A 19,095-nucleotide genomic window follows, 5' to 3' on the forward strand; every position below is an offset into this window, starting at 1 on the left:
GCAAACACAGATCTGCTTTAGGGTACGTGTTTGAGAATTATACCACGGAGTCAGGTACTTCTGATTTGTGGCTCTATTTTATTTATTTTTTTATCTTATTAACAAGACAATTGACCTCTGTTGGATTAGCGTTCAAGTAGCTGCTCTGCTCTGTGTTGGTACAGGGCATTGAAGGTGTTAATAGTGGGTGAATTACATTCTTAAACTTAGTTACAGCGCTTTCAGAAAGACGTCTGCTGTGATGAAGTCTACTCTCCACCGCTGTGCAATCAATTATTGTAAATTTAAATGTTATCAGGAAATGATCAGACAAGAGAGGGTTTTCAGGAAACACTGTTAAATGTTCAGTTTCTATGCCATACGTATGCCATATATCAGTGCTCCTGGACTATGACTGGCTTTAATTCAGTGGCTTGGAATACTAATCCCCTCTTTATGCTTTATTAATATTCTAATTTTTACTTTTACTGTTTCACAAATGGATAAAAAGGCAATGTTCACAATTTAGACTTTTTTAATGCAGGATATTTTATTAGATCAATTTAGCAGGAGCAATGCAAAAGCCAAAAAGTCCAAACAAACAAAAGCAAAACCCAAAGAATTAAATTTGTTGATTTATACTAATCAAAATAACCTACTCTGAGCTGAGTTTGTTCTGGTCTTTGAAAGGAGAGAGATTCCAGAAGAGATGGGCACATACAGCGCTGCTTATCTCAATGTTCTGTGTTGATTCAGTAAAAAGGACTAGATGTTACAGTCCCTGATAATGCATAACAATCCAACAGAAAAGAAGCATCCTTTTGATATTAATTATCCCAGGAATACAGTGGAAATCCAAATCTTCTCAAGTTTACAATCTACTGGATAACAGCGGAAAGTCTTAGAAGTTGTAATCAAGCAGGAAAACAATTGAAATACAAATCCTTGAATCTTGAATTTATAACCTAACATAGCAAAAATGAGCAGAGAAAAAGTCAAAATCTGCAAGTCCACATTTTGGGCAGTGATCGATCCCTCTGATGTCTCTGCTGGAATTTTCAACAGTGAACTTCTTTGATTCAACATAATACAATTTCTCTTATTCAGAATCATATATAGTAAGTAAGTAAAATTTTATTTGTATAGTACTTTTCAAGACAAAAATCACAAAGTGCTTCACAGAAAAGCTAAAAGCTAAAAACAGAAATAAACCAAAAGGAAGTTTAAAAAATATAATATATATTATATATATAATCATTATATAGTATATAATGATGGGTTGGTGACAGATAATAACACATAAACTTCAGACATTACAATAATTTTCATTACTTAAACAAATTTCTCGTTTAACATACTTATCAGACTTGTACTTTGATTATATCTTTGATCAGGACTAAAGATGACTATGAGCAAAACCACATATAGACTTTATCATAGCACTTTTAAAAGTGATACAGAAAATCATAGCACTTTTGCTATGATTAAGTGCTATGATTTTTATTTTATTTTTTCTATAGCCTTTTTTTTTTTTTTTACTTTTAAAATAAAAGGCTGGATGTTAAGACCTTTTATCCTGCCTCAGATGTGATGAGAGGTAAGCTGGGGGGACTAGAATCTCGCTCTGTCCCACCCCAAAAACAACTACAATACATCTGCAGATGTGATGAACATTCAAATATGATGATTAGGGAACCTACACGTTAGTGCCCTCTTTGTTTTCTTTATTTTTTGCAAATATTTTACACATGCCATCATATGCATACTTCACCCCACTGCGGACTGCTTCATTGACCTGACAGATCTTTTCCTTCAGCTTCTGAAACTTCTCTGTGTCTCCATTTTCTTTCATCTTCTTAGTCAGGTAGTCCAAGTGGACATAAGTGGACACTGAATCAACTTTCAAAGCAATTTCACTGAGTGTTTCAACATGTTGGACAACCATGTCAATCCACTTTTCCTTGTCTGCTTCAAGATTATCAATTTCTTTTTGGAGATCATCCAAAATCGCAGATGCCTTCAAAGATGCTGCTTTGTTCTTGTCATACTTCTCCTTTACACCTGTCAGGGTTTTCTTAACTTTCTTTATCTTGTTCACATATCTCCATTTTTCTTTTACATGAGCTGATGCGAGACACTTCCTGCTACAAACAGTGCAGCGTCCTCCTTTCATGACCTCACAGTGTGCTGGTTTCCAGGCCACTGTGCATCCAGGATAGTGACAGGTCTCCTCACACAATGGGCAGCAGACAGCTGCTTCATAAAAAAACAGTCCCCACATCCCAGTAGAAATCGACTCTTTGTGTTTGTATGGCTCATTAACTTCTATTTCAAACTCTGCATTCAGCTTCATTTCTTGTTCATGCTTCTTCACAGCTTGCTGAATCTCTTTGATTTCTCTCCGTTTCAGCTCGATCAGCTCAATGCGGTCTTGCAGGTTTTGGATGCAGGCTGTCAGTCTGATGTGTTCCTTTATAACTTCCACAGTTTTCTCCAGTTTTTGAGGAACAGTATTTTTCAGAAAATCTGTTAACTTTGCAATTCCACATGCTGATGTTGTATCTGGAACATCAGGGTATCCTGGCTGATTCCGGACTTCATGCTGGTAGTTATCAAACAGGAAGTGAACAGGCTCATTATTCTCATTTTGTGCACATTCAATGTTTGCAGCTTTAAGAGCTTGAAAAACATTTTCAGGTCTTCTTCCATTTGAGTATGTGATGAGGAGAACAATGTGTTTCGCTATGTCATTTCCAAACAGAGACATTATTGAACTGAAGATGTACAGGAGGCGGTCACTCACTCGGCATTCAGTTGCCTTCACTGCCAAACCCACTGCATCAATTTCATGAACTCCATCCTGCGATCGAAACAAGTCAAATAATCTTTGATTGATGATGACATCATGTTCAGTCCCTTTGGTGCTTCCATATCCAGGTGTATCAATGATGGTCAGAGAGTAGGGCAGAGTTTTACCTTCAAAACCAAAGATCTCGTACACGATCACATCTGAAGTCTGACTTTCTGACTGACCTCTCTTCTCATCCTCTACGATCTCAAACCAGACTTCATCCTCCCACTTCACTCCCATGGTGTAGTTGAGCAGAGCGTTGATCAGAGTAGATTTTCCTGCTCCTGTTTCTCCCACAAGTAAGATGGTTTTATTTCTCTTTTCTGGATGTTTTTTACCAAAAGTAACTTTTTTCAGAGGTCCACTCATGTCCGTCTTTGCCATTACCCTATAGCGAACAGGAGGTCTGTCAGAGACCCTATCACACCTTGAAATAATGTGGTTGAACTTTGATGAGCCAGTATTCCTGTCATAAAAGAAATACAACAGAGCAGAAGCATCATTAGACTGTAAGTGCTAAGTGGGTGGGCAGTTTTTCTTACTGTTTCAATTTTTTCAATCCAATTTTTAATTCCGTTTTATTTACACAGCACCAAATCACAACAACAGTCACCTGAAGACACTCTATATTGTAAGGTATCCCCTACAATAATACATAAACCTGCTTTTATTGCTCTTAGGCATGAACATAATACAATGGCACGCCACTGATTTTACATTTTAGGACAAAAAAATTCTGCTGGGATATGTACAAGTTTAAAGAGACCAGAAAGAATAAATATATTATAAGGCTCTCAAATCTATCAGAATAATCTGAAAACTGTTTCTAAATCAGTAAACTTGCTTAATCAGGGCCTCACAGTGTTCTGGTTTCCAGGCCATTGTGCATCTAGGATAGTGACAGGTCTCCTCACACAATCGGCAGCAGACAGCTGCTTCATAAAAAAAAAAAAAAACAGTCCCCACATCCCAGTAGAAATCGACTCTTTGTGTTTGTATGGCTCATTAACTTCTATTTCAAACTCTGCATTCAGCTTCATTTGTTGTTCATGCTTCATGATTAAGCAAGCTAAAGGCACATTTCATCACTGCCATATTTGCATTGAAAATTATGTTTCTGTTTTTTCCCTCTATGATATTTGATGTCTTCCATGTGTTCTGTGTCAGGCACTGCTGCAGAGTCAACTGTATTAAATAATCAGCTGCTAACCCCCTTATTATAATTTTGGTATGTCCAGTTTTTACTGTTTTTGCAGTTCACTTCTTCAGACTTGAATTAAATTTGTGGCTGTTAATATTTAATTTGAAGGTAAAAGTGGATGTTTATCTAGGCTTTAATATTTAACAGACCAGAGCATATATTAATGAAATATGTCATTCATAACTGTAACATTCTGGACAGTGAAGTAAGTTGAACAAAAAGAGAATTGTACCCTGCAGTTGTCTTCTATTGCACTACACTACATGCTATAGTAACACTTATTTTCCGCCAAACAATATATTATATAATCATTATTTTCTGGTTCTGGTCTACAACAATACACTTTTTTGTCATTTTGCTTCAGTAACAACACCGCAGTGGATTTTAAATTAAACACCATGATACAGGGAGTGCAGAATTATTAGGCAAGTTGTATTTTTGAGGAATAATTTTATTATTGAACAACAACCATGTTCTCAATGAACCCAAAAAACTCATTAATATCAAAGCTGAATGTTTTTGGAAGTAGTTTTTAGTTTGTTTTTAGTTTTAGCTATTTTAGGGGGATATCTGTGTGTGCAGGTGACTATTACTGTGCATAATTATTAGGCAACTTAACAAAAAACAAATATATACCCATTTCAATTATTTATTTTTACCAGTGAAACCAATATAACATCTATAACAAATATACATTTAAAAACAAAACAAAAACAAATCAGCGACCAATATAGCCGATTTTTTCATGTTGTGAGTTCCAATGGAAAGAGATAGCAAATGCAAGTTTAATGCTTGCAATCAACTCTAGATCTTTTATCTGCAGAATGTTATAAAATAACAAAGGAATAGGCCTTTTGTTAAACCCCTTGAGTGACAGCTGAAAGTCTGAACATCAATCAAATATTGACAATACTTAAAATGCACTGGGTGGTGTTCAGTGATAAAAGTACAGAAGAAAAATTAAGTATTTGTTTAAAAATAGGAGTGGGTTTCATATTTGAGCCATTGCATTTGACCAGGATGCTTGCTGGGTACTCCTAGGTGAGGAAGATAGGGCATGTCTAACTGGTGTCGCCCTGGAAGACACTAAAACATACATACTAATATGTTTTAGTGCAAAATTTTATTTAAAATATAATAATTGCTATGTTTAGACCAATCGTCAGGACTACTCTTTAAATTGAGACTTTTGGAAACAGCAAAAGTTTCCATACTTTTGTTTTTTGTTTGTGTACATACAGTTGTCTGGGCATCTCTGCTTACATTACTGCCCAAACAAGTGGTAGAAAATGGATTGTTTGCTGCTAAACAAAGTGCCCACTTTGATTAGTAGTTAACAGGCTCCGGGACGTAGTCGGTGTGTCCGGTCTGGCTTTGAAGTGGTTTCAGTCTTACCTCTCCTACAGATGTTTTAGTGTTTTTGCAAATCAGTTTATGTCACATTCTAAGGATCTGACATATGGGGTACTGCAGGGTTCAGTTCTGGGTCCTGTTCCTTTTCTTTTGTACATGTTACTCTAGGACTTATAATTAGGCAGTTTTAAAATCTCGGTACTGACTTTTAAAGCTTTGAATTGTGATGCCCCTGCCTCCATTTCTGAACTTTTAGAACCCCACGCTCCCTTTCACAGCGTGAGATCATCTAATCAAAGGCTGTTGGTAGTCCCATAAACCAGAGGAGATAGATCTTTTAGAGCGGTGGCCCCTAGGTTGTGCAATGCTCTCCCTCCATCAGTACATTGCCTTGATTGTATTTATTCTTTTAAAAAGCAGCTTAAGACTCATTTATTTAGATTGGCTTTTAATTAGATTTGTGCTGTATGTTTGATTATTGATGTATTTTATGTATTTCTGTTTTTATATTACTGTGAAGCACTTTGTGGATTTTATCCAGTGAAAGGTGCTATATAAATACATTGATTTGATTTGATTTAATTAATCTCATATTACTCACATTGTCATGATAACTTGTAAAAGGAGCTTTATTCTGCAACAATTGCCTGTAGATAAAAACAACAACAACAAAAACAAACAGTTCAGTCAGCTACAAGATATTAATTGAAAGGTTTCTGTATTGGATGAATTTTATCATTAATAACAACTACATTTACTATAATTTCACTAAGCTATATTTTACGGAGGAACAACACCTACAGTGTCTTGGTAAAGGCAACAAGATAAATTAGTTTTGCTGAAATCACCTTTTTACCTAAAGTCTTGAAAACTTTAATGGCTTACACTTGAAATGATTTTTACCTGTGTTGTTGGCTCAGTTTAAGGACTAGCAGCAAGCATTCAGTGTTTTTACAGTCTTCAGCAGAGAAGAGACCACACAAATTCTCCTTCCTCCAGGAATCTTCTTTTGTTGTTCTGCTTGTGTCACACTTTTTCTTTTCACATTTTAACAAAAAGAACCAATGAACTGCTCATCATCCTGTACACAGAGAAAAAAAAAGGAAACCAAGGAAAAATTAGGTTGACCTGCAGCAAAATAAAACTGTAGAAAGTAAACTTTCGGCACATACACACTAACATATTTTACTGCAAATTTTCATTTAACATGTGACAATTACTATGTTTAAACCAATCATCTGGACAATTCTAAAAATGCAGACTTTTGGAAACAGCAATTACTCAGTTGTAGTTTAGGGTTGTTTTTCAGACTGGCAGAATCAGGGGCCTTTGGAAATAGTGACACATATACAATGGTTTGCTTTACAGTGAATTTTGCTTTGTGGTTTTCCATCCTTTTGTTTCTTGTGTGTGTACATAAATTGTTAAGTACTAATCGTAATATGAAAAAAAAAGTCTCCAGTGCTCCATAACATTGAAATGCAAGTCAAACAAAGATTGGTCCTCAATTATGGGCTGGACAATACTGATAACTGAAATAAACAAAAGTAAAAGTGAATTAACGTTTACATTTTTTAAAAAGTAATGTGACAGTAAAAATATAAATAACTAACATGAAACCTGTGTGAAATTCTTATTATTGTGGTGAGTCAGCATGAAATGAACAGAGTGAACTAAAGATTTGTATAGAAAAAGGAAATTGCACTCGCCACTGTTTTTTTTGTTGTTTTTTTTGTTTTTTTTGGGGTTTTTTTGCCTGTCCCGTTTGGCTCTTTTGCCATCAGAATTGTTGTCTAAAGGCAAAGAAAGATGCCCAACAGATTTACTTTACCAAATTGACCATCCCAGCCTTGCCATAATGGTCCATTTGATTCACCTTTTATTGTTTATTTTATTTTCACTTACTGAATACGGGACAGACTTGACTGGGGGAAAGAAGGGGAGAAAGAAAGAGGGAAAGAGAAACAGCTGAGAAGAGGGACGGGGGAGAAGGGCAAAAGACAAAAACCAACAGAATGAGCAGAAAAAAAAAGAAAAAAATGCATATATCGATCACCTGGATCACCTGCTGAGAAAGAAAAAAGAAAACAAGCAGAAGAGAACAAGAGTAATAGAATAAACAACATCACAATGATATATGGGAATATGACAGTAAATACTAAATATTAAACATTATTGTGCAGCACATAAGATCAACAGAACACAGTGTGCTTTGAGGTAGGAGCCAAAAAGGGTGTAGTTTGTGGGTGTGATCACCCGTGTGTACACCTGTGAGCATGGACGCGCTTGTTTTTTTTTAAAAGGTTCCTTCATGTAATGATCTGCTAGAGGGTGTGGGGGGGCCACAGCCCCGTCCTCCAGGGCATGGAGGAGGTATGGAGGAGATCAAAACTCCAGACATCCAGAGGCCCCCAGAACACAAGAGACCAAGGAAGACCAACAGAGGGGCAGCCGCGCCACTGTCCCAGAAAGAGCTGAGGAGAGTCCCAGATGAGGGCTCACTCAGCAGCCGCAGAGCAGAAGCCAGGGGGGGTTGCAGTGACGCGCCCGTGCACTCGCCACTGTTGTTGAGAGAAACCTGATGGACTCCAGTGAATCTTCTTTTAGAGACTGTGAGATTATTATATTATCTTAGACCCCTAATTAAAGATGGTGAAATCATTATGTAGTTTTAGTTTGCATTATTCTCCTGACTTAGAAGAGGTGATAACTATTACAGTTATTAAACTGATTTGTATTACATTAGACTGCTGATTTATTGTGAATGAATGATATTGTTTTATGATGCATTATACTGCTGAGGTATAAGACATACTGAGTCATCGCCTTATTTGTTTGATTAGAAAAGAACAGAACATACTGCACAGGAAGCCAAGGTCATAACTTCGGCTCACTGAGAGAGAGAAACAATGTGAATGTTTAGGTTTTATGACTAGGTGGAGGGGGGCTGAAGCTATAAGAATGGGAGGAATGCTCAGACACTTCAGGCGGACACCATCCTGCGCTCCTCTCCGGACGGTTTATGCTCAAAAGTGTTGTATGGAATAATAAGATTTGTATGGAATAAAAGATTGTTGATTGAGCATTTATACACCGAGTATTGTCCTTCCTTCAGCCCAAAGATCAAAAGAATTGGGAGGTTTTAACAAGACAAACAGGACTCAACTGCAGCTCTGGTGCTGCTCTCTCACACTTTTACTTTCACTTCTCTAAAATTACCTTGAACTTCTTTTTTTCTGGTGTTGCTCCACCTCTTCTTGCAGCTGTTTGTCTGTGTTTGCTGCCTCTTCCTTTACAGGAATCAGCCACTTTATATTTAGTGATGTGCGCAGGAAGTGAGAGGAGTCAGGAGTGGTGTTTCAATCTTTCAATCAATCAATCTTTATTTATAAAGCACTTTTCATACAGAAAAAATGTAGCACAAAGTGCTTTACATAGTTAAAAGCAGCCCACCCCACCCTCCAACTCACTCCCCACACTCTCAATACACATATATCCCCCCACCCCCACCCACACACACATACACACACGCGCACACTTAAAGAGTAAAAATTGGGCTGGGCTCGCATGAGCCAAGTGAGGAAACATTATAACAGAGAGCCGTCTGCACCGGGAGCCGGTCACAGACCGCAGCCTCCGGGCTGGGCACACAGCAGGAGGGAGGCCAAGGAGCCCCCCAACCAGGCTGAGAGGACCCCAGAGACCCAGCAGCCACGGTCAATAACAGCCCCGGTGCAGAGAGCGCCCTCCGAGGAAACACTGGAGATATGACGCAATACGATATATACAGGGTAAAATGATAAAATAAATAAGAACAGGATACAATATAAATATAAATAGAGTAAGAAGATTAAAAAATGAATAAGAATAAAATCAAAAAATATTAGGTAAATCCTAAATTAATAATAGAATAACAGGATAGAATAAATAAGCATAAAAAATAAATAAACGCTAAGTAAAAGCTAAATTAAAAAGGTGGGTCTTGAGCCTGTTCTTAAAAACATGTACGTTCTCTGCGGCCCTGAGCTCCTCCGGCAGGCTGTTCCACAGACGAGGACCATACCACTGAAAAGCTGCCTCTCCGTGAGTATGTGTCCTGACTTTAGGGACAATCAAAAGGCCAGTACCAGAGGACCTCAGGGTCCGCGAGGGTTCGTATGGTAAAAGCAGATCTGAGAGATAAGAAGGCCCAAGACCATTAAGACATTTAAAAACCAATAAAAGAACTTTAAAATCGATCCTGAAATTCAGAAGAAACTCACAGGATTTCCTTTTTCTGCACCAAACTAAAAGCTTCGGGTGGCCACTAAACTATGATTTTGTTAACCCTGAAATTTTTCTTATCTAAAAAAAAAGTTAACTTAAACTTTTAGTCGTATGTGACATAAATTCTCACACAGTTCTCCATTGCTCTGCAAAGACATTACATTTGTGCAACTTAATTGCATGTTGGAGGTATTTCTGGTGTTTTTCACAGTATTCAGGTATAACACAAAGATGAAAAAAAGCAAAGATGAAAACCAGCACTAAGAGACTTTAAAATGATCTCCACAGTGATTCAACTGTAGAAACATGAACAAGTAGAAACAAAGACTGCAGTGACTGCTCATTACTGGGGTTTTTTTTTACCTTTTGAAGTTTAAGGTCTGTCTGATGGGCTGACGTCAGCTGTGATTTCTCCCAGGTGTGTTCCCCTCCTGTCTCTCATCCTTTGATTACTGCCATCTGTGTATTTAAGCCCTGTGTTTTCCTGTGCGCCCTGTCGCGTCGTACCCTCAACTAGCTGTGTGTTCTGCTTCTATGTTCCTAGTGTTTAGTCTCCTTCTCCAGTTTAGTATTTCTTTTCCAGCGTTTCAGTCCTTGGTTCCTCTGTTCTGACTTTTGGTTTTCTTTTGGTGAGTTTAGTTTGTACGATATTTTTCTCCAGCAATAAAGCTGCGCTTTAAGTTTCACTTCCGTGTCTGAGTTCTGCATTTTGGGTCCACCACTCCTGCTTGCCTGCCACACAGCATCCATGACACAGAAAGTGATGACTAAACTAATAAGAGCAAAAAGTGATGAGTAAAGAGTAATAAGAGCAGGAATTGATGAATAAACAGTATTCAAAGCAGGAAGTGATGAATTAATGGTAATAAGAACAGAAAGTGATGAATAAACACTAATAAAATCAGAAAGTGATGATTAAACTAATAAGAGCAAAAAGTGATGAATAAGCAGTAATAAGAGCATGAAGTGATAAATAAAAAAATAAGAGCAGAAAGTGATGAAGAAAGCGTAATTAGAACAGGAAATGTGGAATCAGCCTGAAGTCTAAAGCACACAGATTGAGTCCACAGACCTGAACACTACCACAGTGAGTCTGTTTCAAACAGCAGCTCGATGTTTCTACAGTTGATCTGTGGCTACATGAGCAGATTTCTATGGAACCAATGTTATTGTGCTGAGTCAGCATGAAATGAACAGAGTGAACTAAAGATTTGTGTAGAAAAAGGAAATTGCACTCGTCACTGTTGTTGAGAGAAACCTGATGGACTCCAGTGAGTCTTCTTTTAGAGACAAACAGGAGTTGACTGCTGCTCTGCTGCTGCTCTCTCACACTTTTACTTTAACTTCTGGAAAATTACCTTGTTTTTCTGGTGTTACTCCAGGGCCCTATTTCAGGAAGCCGGTTTAGAAAACTCAGAGTGACAAACGATACTCAGGGTTGAGTAACCCCGAACTGTCCAACTCGGAATATTCGGTTTCAGAAAGGCTGATAACAATTAGTTCAATCAACGCGGAGTTGCTTTAACCCCAAGTTAAGCGCGCGCACGAGGATACATAAAGCCCTGATTAGTGGAGCACAGATTAAGCGAGTCACCATGGAGACGGAGGGAAAGAAGGCGCGGTCAATGTATTTTACAGCGCTTGAGGCCGAAATTCTGATGGCAGCATATGCCGATAACATGCAAATTTTGCGGAAAAAAAGTAACACAGCCTCAGCTGCAAAAGAAAAGGAGCATGCATGGCAAAACATAGCCGACAGAGTCAATGCGTGAGTGTTAATTTAAACATTGATCTAGGGATTTCCACCCATTTAACACGTTATTTTATTATTTTTCATTTTTTATTTTATACATTTTATTTTGTGATGTGATGTGAGCGCAGGTGCAACCCAACAGGCCCCAAACGTTCCTGGCAGCAAGTAAAAATGAAATATAAAAATATAGTCCAAACAGGTAAGGTGTAATTGTATTATGAGCCATAGTGCTTGGTCTGTTTGTAAATCAATTGCAGTTAGAGGCTACATTAATTTTCTTTCTGTAAGCACTTATTGAAATTATCTGAGCACATTACAAGTACATATTTGCTTACTCTGTATGCTCAAATGTGACCCGTTATGGCCACTAGAAAAAAAGCGGAGGCCCGAAAAACAGGTGGGGGTCCTCCACCACCACCACTCACAGAGGCTGAGCAGTTGGCTTCCACATTTGTGATAATGTTGGCAGCATCACATATGATCTTCACAGTGCAGAGAACACAAATTAGCATCCATTACTATAATGAAATAATATGTTAGTTTGAAATGCTACAGGGAACTATGTACCTGTACATTAATGCTGTGGAAAGACTTCCTGTTCACATAGTCTCCTTCATTTACTGAAGGAGCAATGATTGGAATGTGAGTGCCATCTATACAGCCAATCACGCCTGGGAACCGTGGGAATAAATGTAAAATTTAAGTAGTAGTTCAAATATCACCACATCATGGATTAAGTTTTGTTCATCCTGATACCTGCAATTTTGTGGAATCCCTCTTTGATAAATCTTGTGGGTCTATGACCGGGGAACACCACAAACGAGTACAGGAGACGTTTCAGTGCAACTGTAACATTCCTGACTGCCCGACAGACGGTAGCCTTGGAAACGTGCTCAGCGTCACCAATATTATACAGAAAGCTCCCGTTTGCAAAAACTCGAAGTGCAATACAAATAATATGTACAGAACTGAGAGAATGTCCGCGATGTGTCACATGAGCAATATTAGGCCTGAGGATGTTATTCAAATAAATTATAGATTGTGCTGAAAAACGGTAACGTTCACACAGGAGATCATCAGGAAATGATAAAATGTCCAAACGCGCTCTAATCACTCTCTCCCGGCGGAGAGCTCTGCAGAGAATTTGGGCTTCAACATCTACTGGCTCTTCAAGGAAGGGGCACGCCATGTCTGACACTTCCTACAGTCAGGTTTCCGACAAAGAGGCGGAGAAAGTCAGGGTTAGTTGAAGTAAACCTGCTAGGGGGCAGGTTAGCTTCACGGAGTGTGTCGTCATAGTAACTCACTCAGAATTAATCTAAATTCGCTTTGTGAAACTGAAAACCCAGAGTTTTCGTTAACTCAGGGTATACTTACTCAGAGTTTGCACTAAACCAGCTTTCTGAAACAGGGCCCAGCTCTTCTTGACGCTGTTTATCTGTGTTTCCTGCCTCTCCCTTTACAGGAATCAGCCAGATTATACTCAGTGGCTTTGTGCAGCAAGTGGGAGGAGTCAGGAGTGTTGTGTGCATAAAGCTCAGTTTACTTCATTTTTTACATGTAGCTCCACCTCTTCCTGAAGCAGGTTTTTCTGGTTTTGGTGCATCTTCCTTTACAGGAACTACAGCATAATGTAATATCTTAAGTCAGCAGTCCCCAACCTTTTTTGCATCACGGACCAGTTTATGTTCCACAATATTTTCACGGACTGGCCTTTAAGGTGTCGTGGATAAATGCAACAAAATAAAACCAGTACCGGTAACAAAAAAAGAAGATGTATTCATAACACACGAGAAAAGACACAGGGAAACCAAGTTAATGATAAAAACTATTTTAAAAAGTGATAAAAAACAAGTAAAAACCCTGAAAACCATAAATTTCACACCCAAGCCTCAACTCTCGCAGCCCGCTACCAAATGACTAACAGACCGGTACCGGTCCATAGCCCGGGGGTTGGGGACCGCCATCTTAAGTATCACAAACAGATATTAATAAATAAATACATAAAAGACTCTAGAGATTGCATATAATTCTTAGTCTTAGCAGTCGACCCCACAAGAGGCTGGCTACCCTGATACAAGTCAAAGGCATGGTCACAGGCACTGGGGAAAGCCTTCATCGCATCTGTCCCAATTCGAAGGCTGCTCCAAATGCGGCTGACACATACATCCTTCATTTCCCCAGATTTGAAGGATGGGTCGGGTATATCCTTCATGGCCCAAACTATCGCAAAATTCATAGCTGTGGAACCTTTTTTTTTGGAAAAAAAGGTGGATGGCTGAAGTGGGGCAGCCGAAGAGTAAACTTTTAAAAGTACTGAATATTATGTCGCCTATTTATGTGCAAATGTTTAGTAACAAAGAACATTAAAACATCACTGTTGGCCTCATGTCGGCAAAGGTATGTGAAATTAGTGATTTTAGCACTTTCAGCGTCAACTTAAAAGCTTAAAGCCTTTACTTTAAAAAGTTGACCTTAATCATACAGAGAATGTGATCATTTTATGGATGATTAAAGTCAGTCATATATCCACAAACACAACAAGCTGTAAGTCAGTGATGCTGCTCAGTTTGCAGTCCTGAATATCACGGCACAAGCAGGATTCACTGCACTGTTAATGTTAGCTATGTTACAGTGGGGCAAAAAAGTATTTAGTCAGCCACCGATTGTGCAAGTTCCCCCACTTAAAATGATGACAGAGGTCAGTAATTTGCACCAGAGGTACACTTCAACTGTGAGAGACAGAATGTGAAAAAAAAATCCATGAATCCACATGGTAGGATTTGTAAAGAATTTATTCGTAAATTAGGGTGGAAAATAAGTATTTGGTCACCTCAAACAAGGAAAATCTCTGGCTCTCACAGACCTGTAACGTCTTCTGTAAGACGCTTTTCTGTCCCCCACTCGTTACCTGTATGAATGGCACCTGTTTGAACTCATCATCTGTATAAAAGACACCTGTCCACAGCCTCAAACAGTCAGACTCCAAACTCCGCCATGGCGAAGACCAAAGAGCTTTCGAAGGACACCAGGAAAAGTATTGTAGACCTGCACCAGACTGGGAAGAGTGAATCTACAATAGGCAAGCAGCTTGGTGTGAAAAAATCAACTGTGGGAGCAATCATCAGAAAATGGAAGACATACAAGACCACTGATAATCTCCCTCGATCTGGGGCTCCACGCAAGATCTCATCCCGTGGGGTCAAAATGATCATGAGAACGGTGAGCAAAGATCCCAGAACCACACGGGGGGACCTGGTGAATGACCTGCAGAGAGCTGGGACCAAAGTAACAAAGGTCACCATCAGTAACACACTACAACGGCAGGGAATCAAATCCCGCAGTGCCAGACGTGTTCCGCTGCTGAAGCCAGTGCATGTCCAGGCCCGTCTGAAGTTTGCCAGAGAGCACATTGTTACGGCCCTAGCAGGGCCTCCTCCTGAGGGTGCCTGTGTGGGCGTGTCCCACTACCTCCTGCCTGAGATGCCACCTTTCCCTCCGGCGCAGCTGACTCCCATCAGCAATTAAGGGTATTTAAGCCCCGTGCAGGGTGAGCTCTGGGCCAGAGTGCCATTAGTGTGGTTACAGCTAGTGAGCTGAGTGTTTTGGGGTGTTTCCAGCTAGTGAGCTGTGTTTTCCTTTTGACTTTTTGCTTTATTTGACCAACGCCTGAGTTTTTGTTTGTGTTTTGTTTGTGTTTTGTTTGTGTTTTGTTTGTGTTTTGTTTGTGTTTTGTTTGTGTTTTGTTTGTGTTTTGTTTGTGTTTTGTTTGTGTTTTGTTTGTGTTTTGTTTGTGTTTTGTTTGTGTTTTGTTTGTGTTTTGTTTGTGTTTTGTTTGTGTTTTGTTTGTGTTTTGTTTGTGTTTTGTTTGTGTTTGATGGTGATAGCGGCTTGTCCGTCTCTTTTAGTTAGTATAAATTGAATCTTTAATAAAACTCTTTAATTTAACCCTTTTGCCTCCTTGACTCCTTTTTCTGACCCGGTCACTTTTTTTTACTCCCCCCTCACCGCCTAGACCCCTCAGGGGAACGTAACAAGTGGGGGCTCGTCCGGGATTGTTGAAAAGGGAGTTTTGAGTTGGAATTGGTTTTTGATTATCTTGCTTTGTTCACCTTAGAGATTAAACTTCTCAGTTTAGTTAGGTGAGTGTCCGGCTGAGCTTTGTTTTAAGTTCTTCCTTCGGGCACTCTTTTGTTGTTTTGCCTTTTTTATTTTCGGAGTAATCCTGGGCGGGGATTAGTTCCCTGTTGGGGGTAGGCAATTCAGGGCCCCGGTCACTGAAGTTCTGCCTTTCAAGTCGCCTCGAGCCCAGCACGCTCCAGAAGATAGGTAGGCAAGTTTGTTGTGCTCAGGAACTGGGTAGGTCGTGTGTTGTATGGGTGTGTGTAGCAGAAGGTAAGTTGGTCAAGGAGAAAAAGTTGTTCGGTTACCATTAATTGTTGGCTAGCCTGTGAGAATTGGCACAGGTGCGCGTGTGGTGGTGTGTTTTTTTTTTTGTTTTTTTTCAGGCTGGAATGGCGTTCCAGTTGAATCAGCTGGAGCTGACGAGCACTGGGCCTACATCTGTTGGTGAACAGGTGTCCAGAGGCTCGTTTATGAGCAATAACATCCACCTGGTTCCCGTTTTCTGTGAGTCCAATGTTCATAGCTTCTTTATTGCCTTTGAACGCATAGCGACCGCACTGCAATGGCCTCAGGACATGTGGTGCGTGATGTTACTATGTAAGTTGACAGGTAAGGCTCAGGAGGTTTGTTCTGCTTTGTCAATGGAGGACTGCTTAGTTTATGAAAAGCTTAAAAGTGCTGTCCTCCAAGCCCATGAACTCCTACCTGAAGCCTATAGGCAGAACTTTCGAGGTTTGGGGTTGGCACAGGGTCAGTCCTACCTTGACTTTGCTAGGGAGAAGGCAAAGCTCTTTGATAGGTGGTGTTCTGCGAGCCAGGTTAACGATGTGGGAGGAGATGATGAGTGGGCGGACTTAGAGGAGCCTGAGGGAAGCCTTCTTGAATACAAACTGGAAGACATCAGGGAATCCATGGAATCTCTTTACAAACGCTTGGAGCGCAGCCGACAGATGCAAACGGTGCTGCGCGCTTTCGAGGCACGGGACCGAAACCTTTTGGAAGATAACCTGTGGAGAGTCTCGTTCTGGTCGTGTGCCAGCGTGGTGGTGATGTTGTGCGTGGCTCTTACACAGGTCTACACAGTCCGCAAACTGTTTGATGATAAGCGGAGGGTCCGCACATAGAGGGATTGTTTTGAAGTAATACATGACAGACCGGGAAGAAAATCAGCTGAGAACAAGGCATTTGGTTACCCATTCAAATTATTACTATTGTGTATTATTGCTCTTATAAAACCACAAAAACACAGCTCACTAGCTGGAAACACCCCAAAACACTCAGCTCACTAGCTGTAACCACACTAATGGCACTCTGGCCCAGAGCTCACCCTGCACGGGGCTTAAATACCCTTAATTGCTGATGGGAGTCAGCTGCGCCGGAGGGAAAGGTGGCATCTCAGGCAGGAGGTAGTGGGACACGCCCACACAGGCACCCTCAGGAGGAGGCCCTGCTAGGGCCGTAACAACATGGATGATACAGCAGAGGATTGGGAGAATGTCATGTGGTCAGATGAAACCAAAGTAGAACTTTTTGGTATAAACTCAACTCGTCGTGTTTGGAGGAAGAAGAATACTGAGTTGCATCCCAAGAACACCATACCTACTGTGAAGCATGGGGGTGGAAACATCATGCTATGGGGCTGTTTTTCTGCCAAGGGGACAGGACGACTGATCCGTGTTAAGGACAGAATGAATGGGGCCATGTATCGTGAGATTTTGAGCCAAAACCTCCTTCCATCAGTGAGAACTTTGAAGATGAAACGAGGCTGGGTCTTCCAACATGACAATGATCCAAAACACACCGCCCGGGCAACAAAGGAGTGGCTCCGTAAGAAGCATTTGAAAGTCCTGGAGTGGCCTAGCCAGTCTCCAGACCTCAACCCCATAGAAAATCTGTGGCGGGAGTTGAAAGTCCGTGTTGCTCGGCGACAGCCCCAAAACATCACTGCTCTCGAGAAGATCTGCATGGAGGAATGGGCCAAAATACCAGCTACTGTGTGTGCAAACCTGGTAAAGACCTATAGTAAACGTTTGACCTCTGTTATTGCCAACAAAGGTTATGTTACAAAGTATTGAGTTGTATTTTTGTTATTGACCAAATACTTATTTTCCACCCTGATTTACGAATAAATTCTTTACAAATCCTACCATGTGGATTCATGGATTTTTTTTTTTTTCATATTCTGTCTCTCACAGTTGAAGTGTACCTCTGGTGCAAATTACTGACCTCTGTAATCATTTTAAGTGGGGGAACTTGCACAATCGGTGGCTGACTAAATACTTTTTTGCCCCACTGTATATTGCTGCCTCTGTTCAGTGGTGTTGAGCCAAACGGACTTTAACGTGTGTTTGAACGAGCTGACGGTTCACTCGTTAAACTGAACGAAAGATACTTTATTCATAGGAGTCACACATGTGTCCACTGTACCATCTGGGAACTCTTCTTGTTTAGCACTCGTAGTTTTAGGGTTTCCTCACCTGCTAAATCTCACTTTAACCCAGTGGTTCTCAACTTCTTATATCATTCCCCACATGGCAGGAAGGAATATTTTCACGCCCCATCTCACAGGATACAATGACAGACAAGCCTAGCTTCAACTTTATTTAGATAGTAAAGTCATTCACAATGAATCCTTCAGTATTTTTTCAGTTTTAAATAAACAACTTTCATTTCAAATAACTATTTGTAACTTTTGTCCCTAAACTGCTTCATTAGTCTGCACCACTTCTTCAAAAAAGTTACAAGTTCAACAAAATGTGAATTGCCAAACATGGAAAAATAAAGTTCACTCTTTTTCTTATAAAAAAAATAAATCCAGAAACTTGTGAACAGACAGTGGCTGTCCTAGCCTGTTTGGCGCCCCGGGCGAACACTCCCTCTGCCTTTGATTGTTTCAGGATGACCTGCCATTATCCAATGACACATCTGCTTACCTGTATCTTTTTCTCGTTTCTCTTCCTCTTCTTTTCTCTTTTTTCTAAACTGAGCACCTGATGGCTTTGAACTTGTCCATCTTCCATTGGTTTTAATTTTGCACTCCAGTATGAACACCCATCCCCCAACCCAAGGATCACCACAACATAACCTAAAGACCTACACGTTAGTTCACAGATTCATTTTGTCTAAGGTGCATTTCTGAGATTTCACACAACCCAGGATTCAAATCATGAATACATAATGGGCTTGGATTTACATCATTATGAATGAAATGCGCTGTATTTGGAAGCAGCATGTCTCCCTCCCCTTTCGACAGGTTGTGTGTGAGAATTTAAATCATATTGTGACAGGTGAGACCTGAGTCTGGGAACCGCCCCTGGTGGGTGGAGCTGGTCTTTGCTCCTTTCATAAGCTCAGGTGTGGGCAATTAGGTATTCCTCAGCAAACCTGAAGCTGCGAGTGCTTGGTCCAAGTTGGGCAATTTGATGTTTTTAATTTCTTTCCATGAAAGCTTGATGTGGGTCCCCCTCAACTTCTGTTAGAACGGTAGGTAGGTTACACAAAAATGTACCACTTGAGCTCTGGCTGTTGGCAGAGATTTACAGTAGTGATGGGCAGATGAAGCTTCAT

The 19,095-nt window shown here is 40.1% G+C and overlaps 2 protein-coding genes across 4 annotated transcripts; one reads left to right on the forward strand and one right to left on the reverse strand.

Moving 5' to 3' along the window:
• Positions 1-503: 503 nt before the first annotated feature.
• On the reverse strand, positions 504-18,206 carry LOC120727979. 3 transcript variants are annotated; one of them, XM_040022599.1, is made up of 4 exons: positions 10,014-10,400; positions 6,288-6,465; positions 5,986-6,031; positions 504-3,296 (listed from the first exon to the last, which is right to left on the reverse strand). In XM_040022599.1, exons 3-4 carry the CDS (start codon positions 5,991-5,993, stop codon positions 1,676-1,678), a joined length of 1,629 nt encoding a protein of 542 aa, XP_039878533.1. In that variant the 5' UTR covers positions 5,994-6,031; positions 6,288-6,465; positions 10,014-10,400; the 3' UTR covers positions 504-1,675. The 3 variants fall into 3 exon arrangements, with proteins under 3 accessions (XP_039878533.1, XP_039878535.1, XP_039878534.1); XM_040022601.1 differs by lacking the exons at positions 5,986-6,031; positions 6,288-6,465; positions 10,014-10,400 and adding exons at positions 12,974-12,979; positions 18,193-18,206 and having other exon boundaries at positions 504-3,177; XM_040022600.1 differs by lacking the exon at positions 10,014-10,400 and having other exon boundaries at positions 6,288-7,135.
• LOC120727985 lies at positions 15,555-16,694 on the forward strand. Its single transcript, XM_040022609.1, has one exon. It carries the CDS (start codon positions 15,918-15,920, stop codon positions 16,650-16,652), a length of 735 nt encoding a protein of 244 aa, XP_039878543.1. The 5' UTR covers positions 15,555-15,917; the 3' UTR covers positions 16,653-16,694.
• Positions 18,207-19,095: the final 889 nt, after the last annotated feature.

This window comes from Simochromis diagramma, unplaced genomic scaffold (assembly GCF_900408965.1).
Source record: "Simochromis diagramma unplaced genomic scaffold, fSimDia1.1 OVJJ01000308.1, whole genome shotgun sequence".
Taxonomy (NCBI): domain Eukaryota; kingdom Metazoa; phylum Chordata; class Actinopteri; order Cichliformes; family Cichlidae; genus Simochromis; species Simochromis diagramma.

Excerpts from the sequence above, each read along its gene's own strand:
- LOC120727985 (XM_040022609.1), top strand. The coding sequence starts at position 15,918 with ATGGCGTTCCAGTTGAATCAGCTGGAGCTGACGAGCACTGGGCCTACA.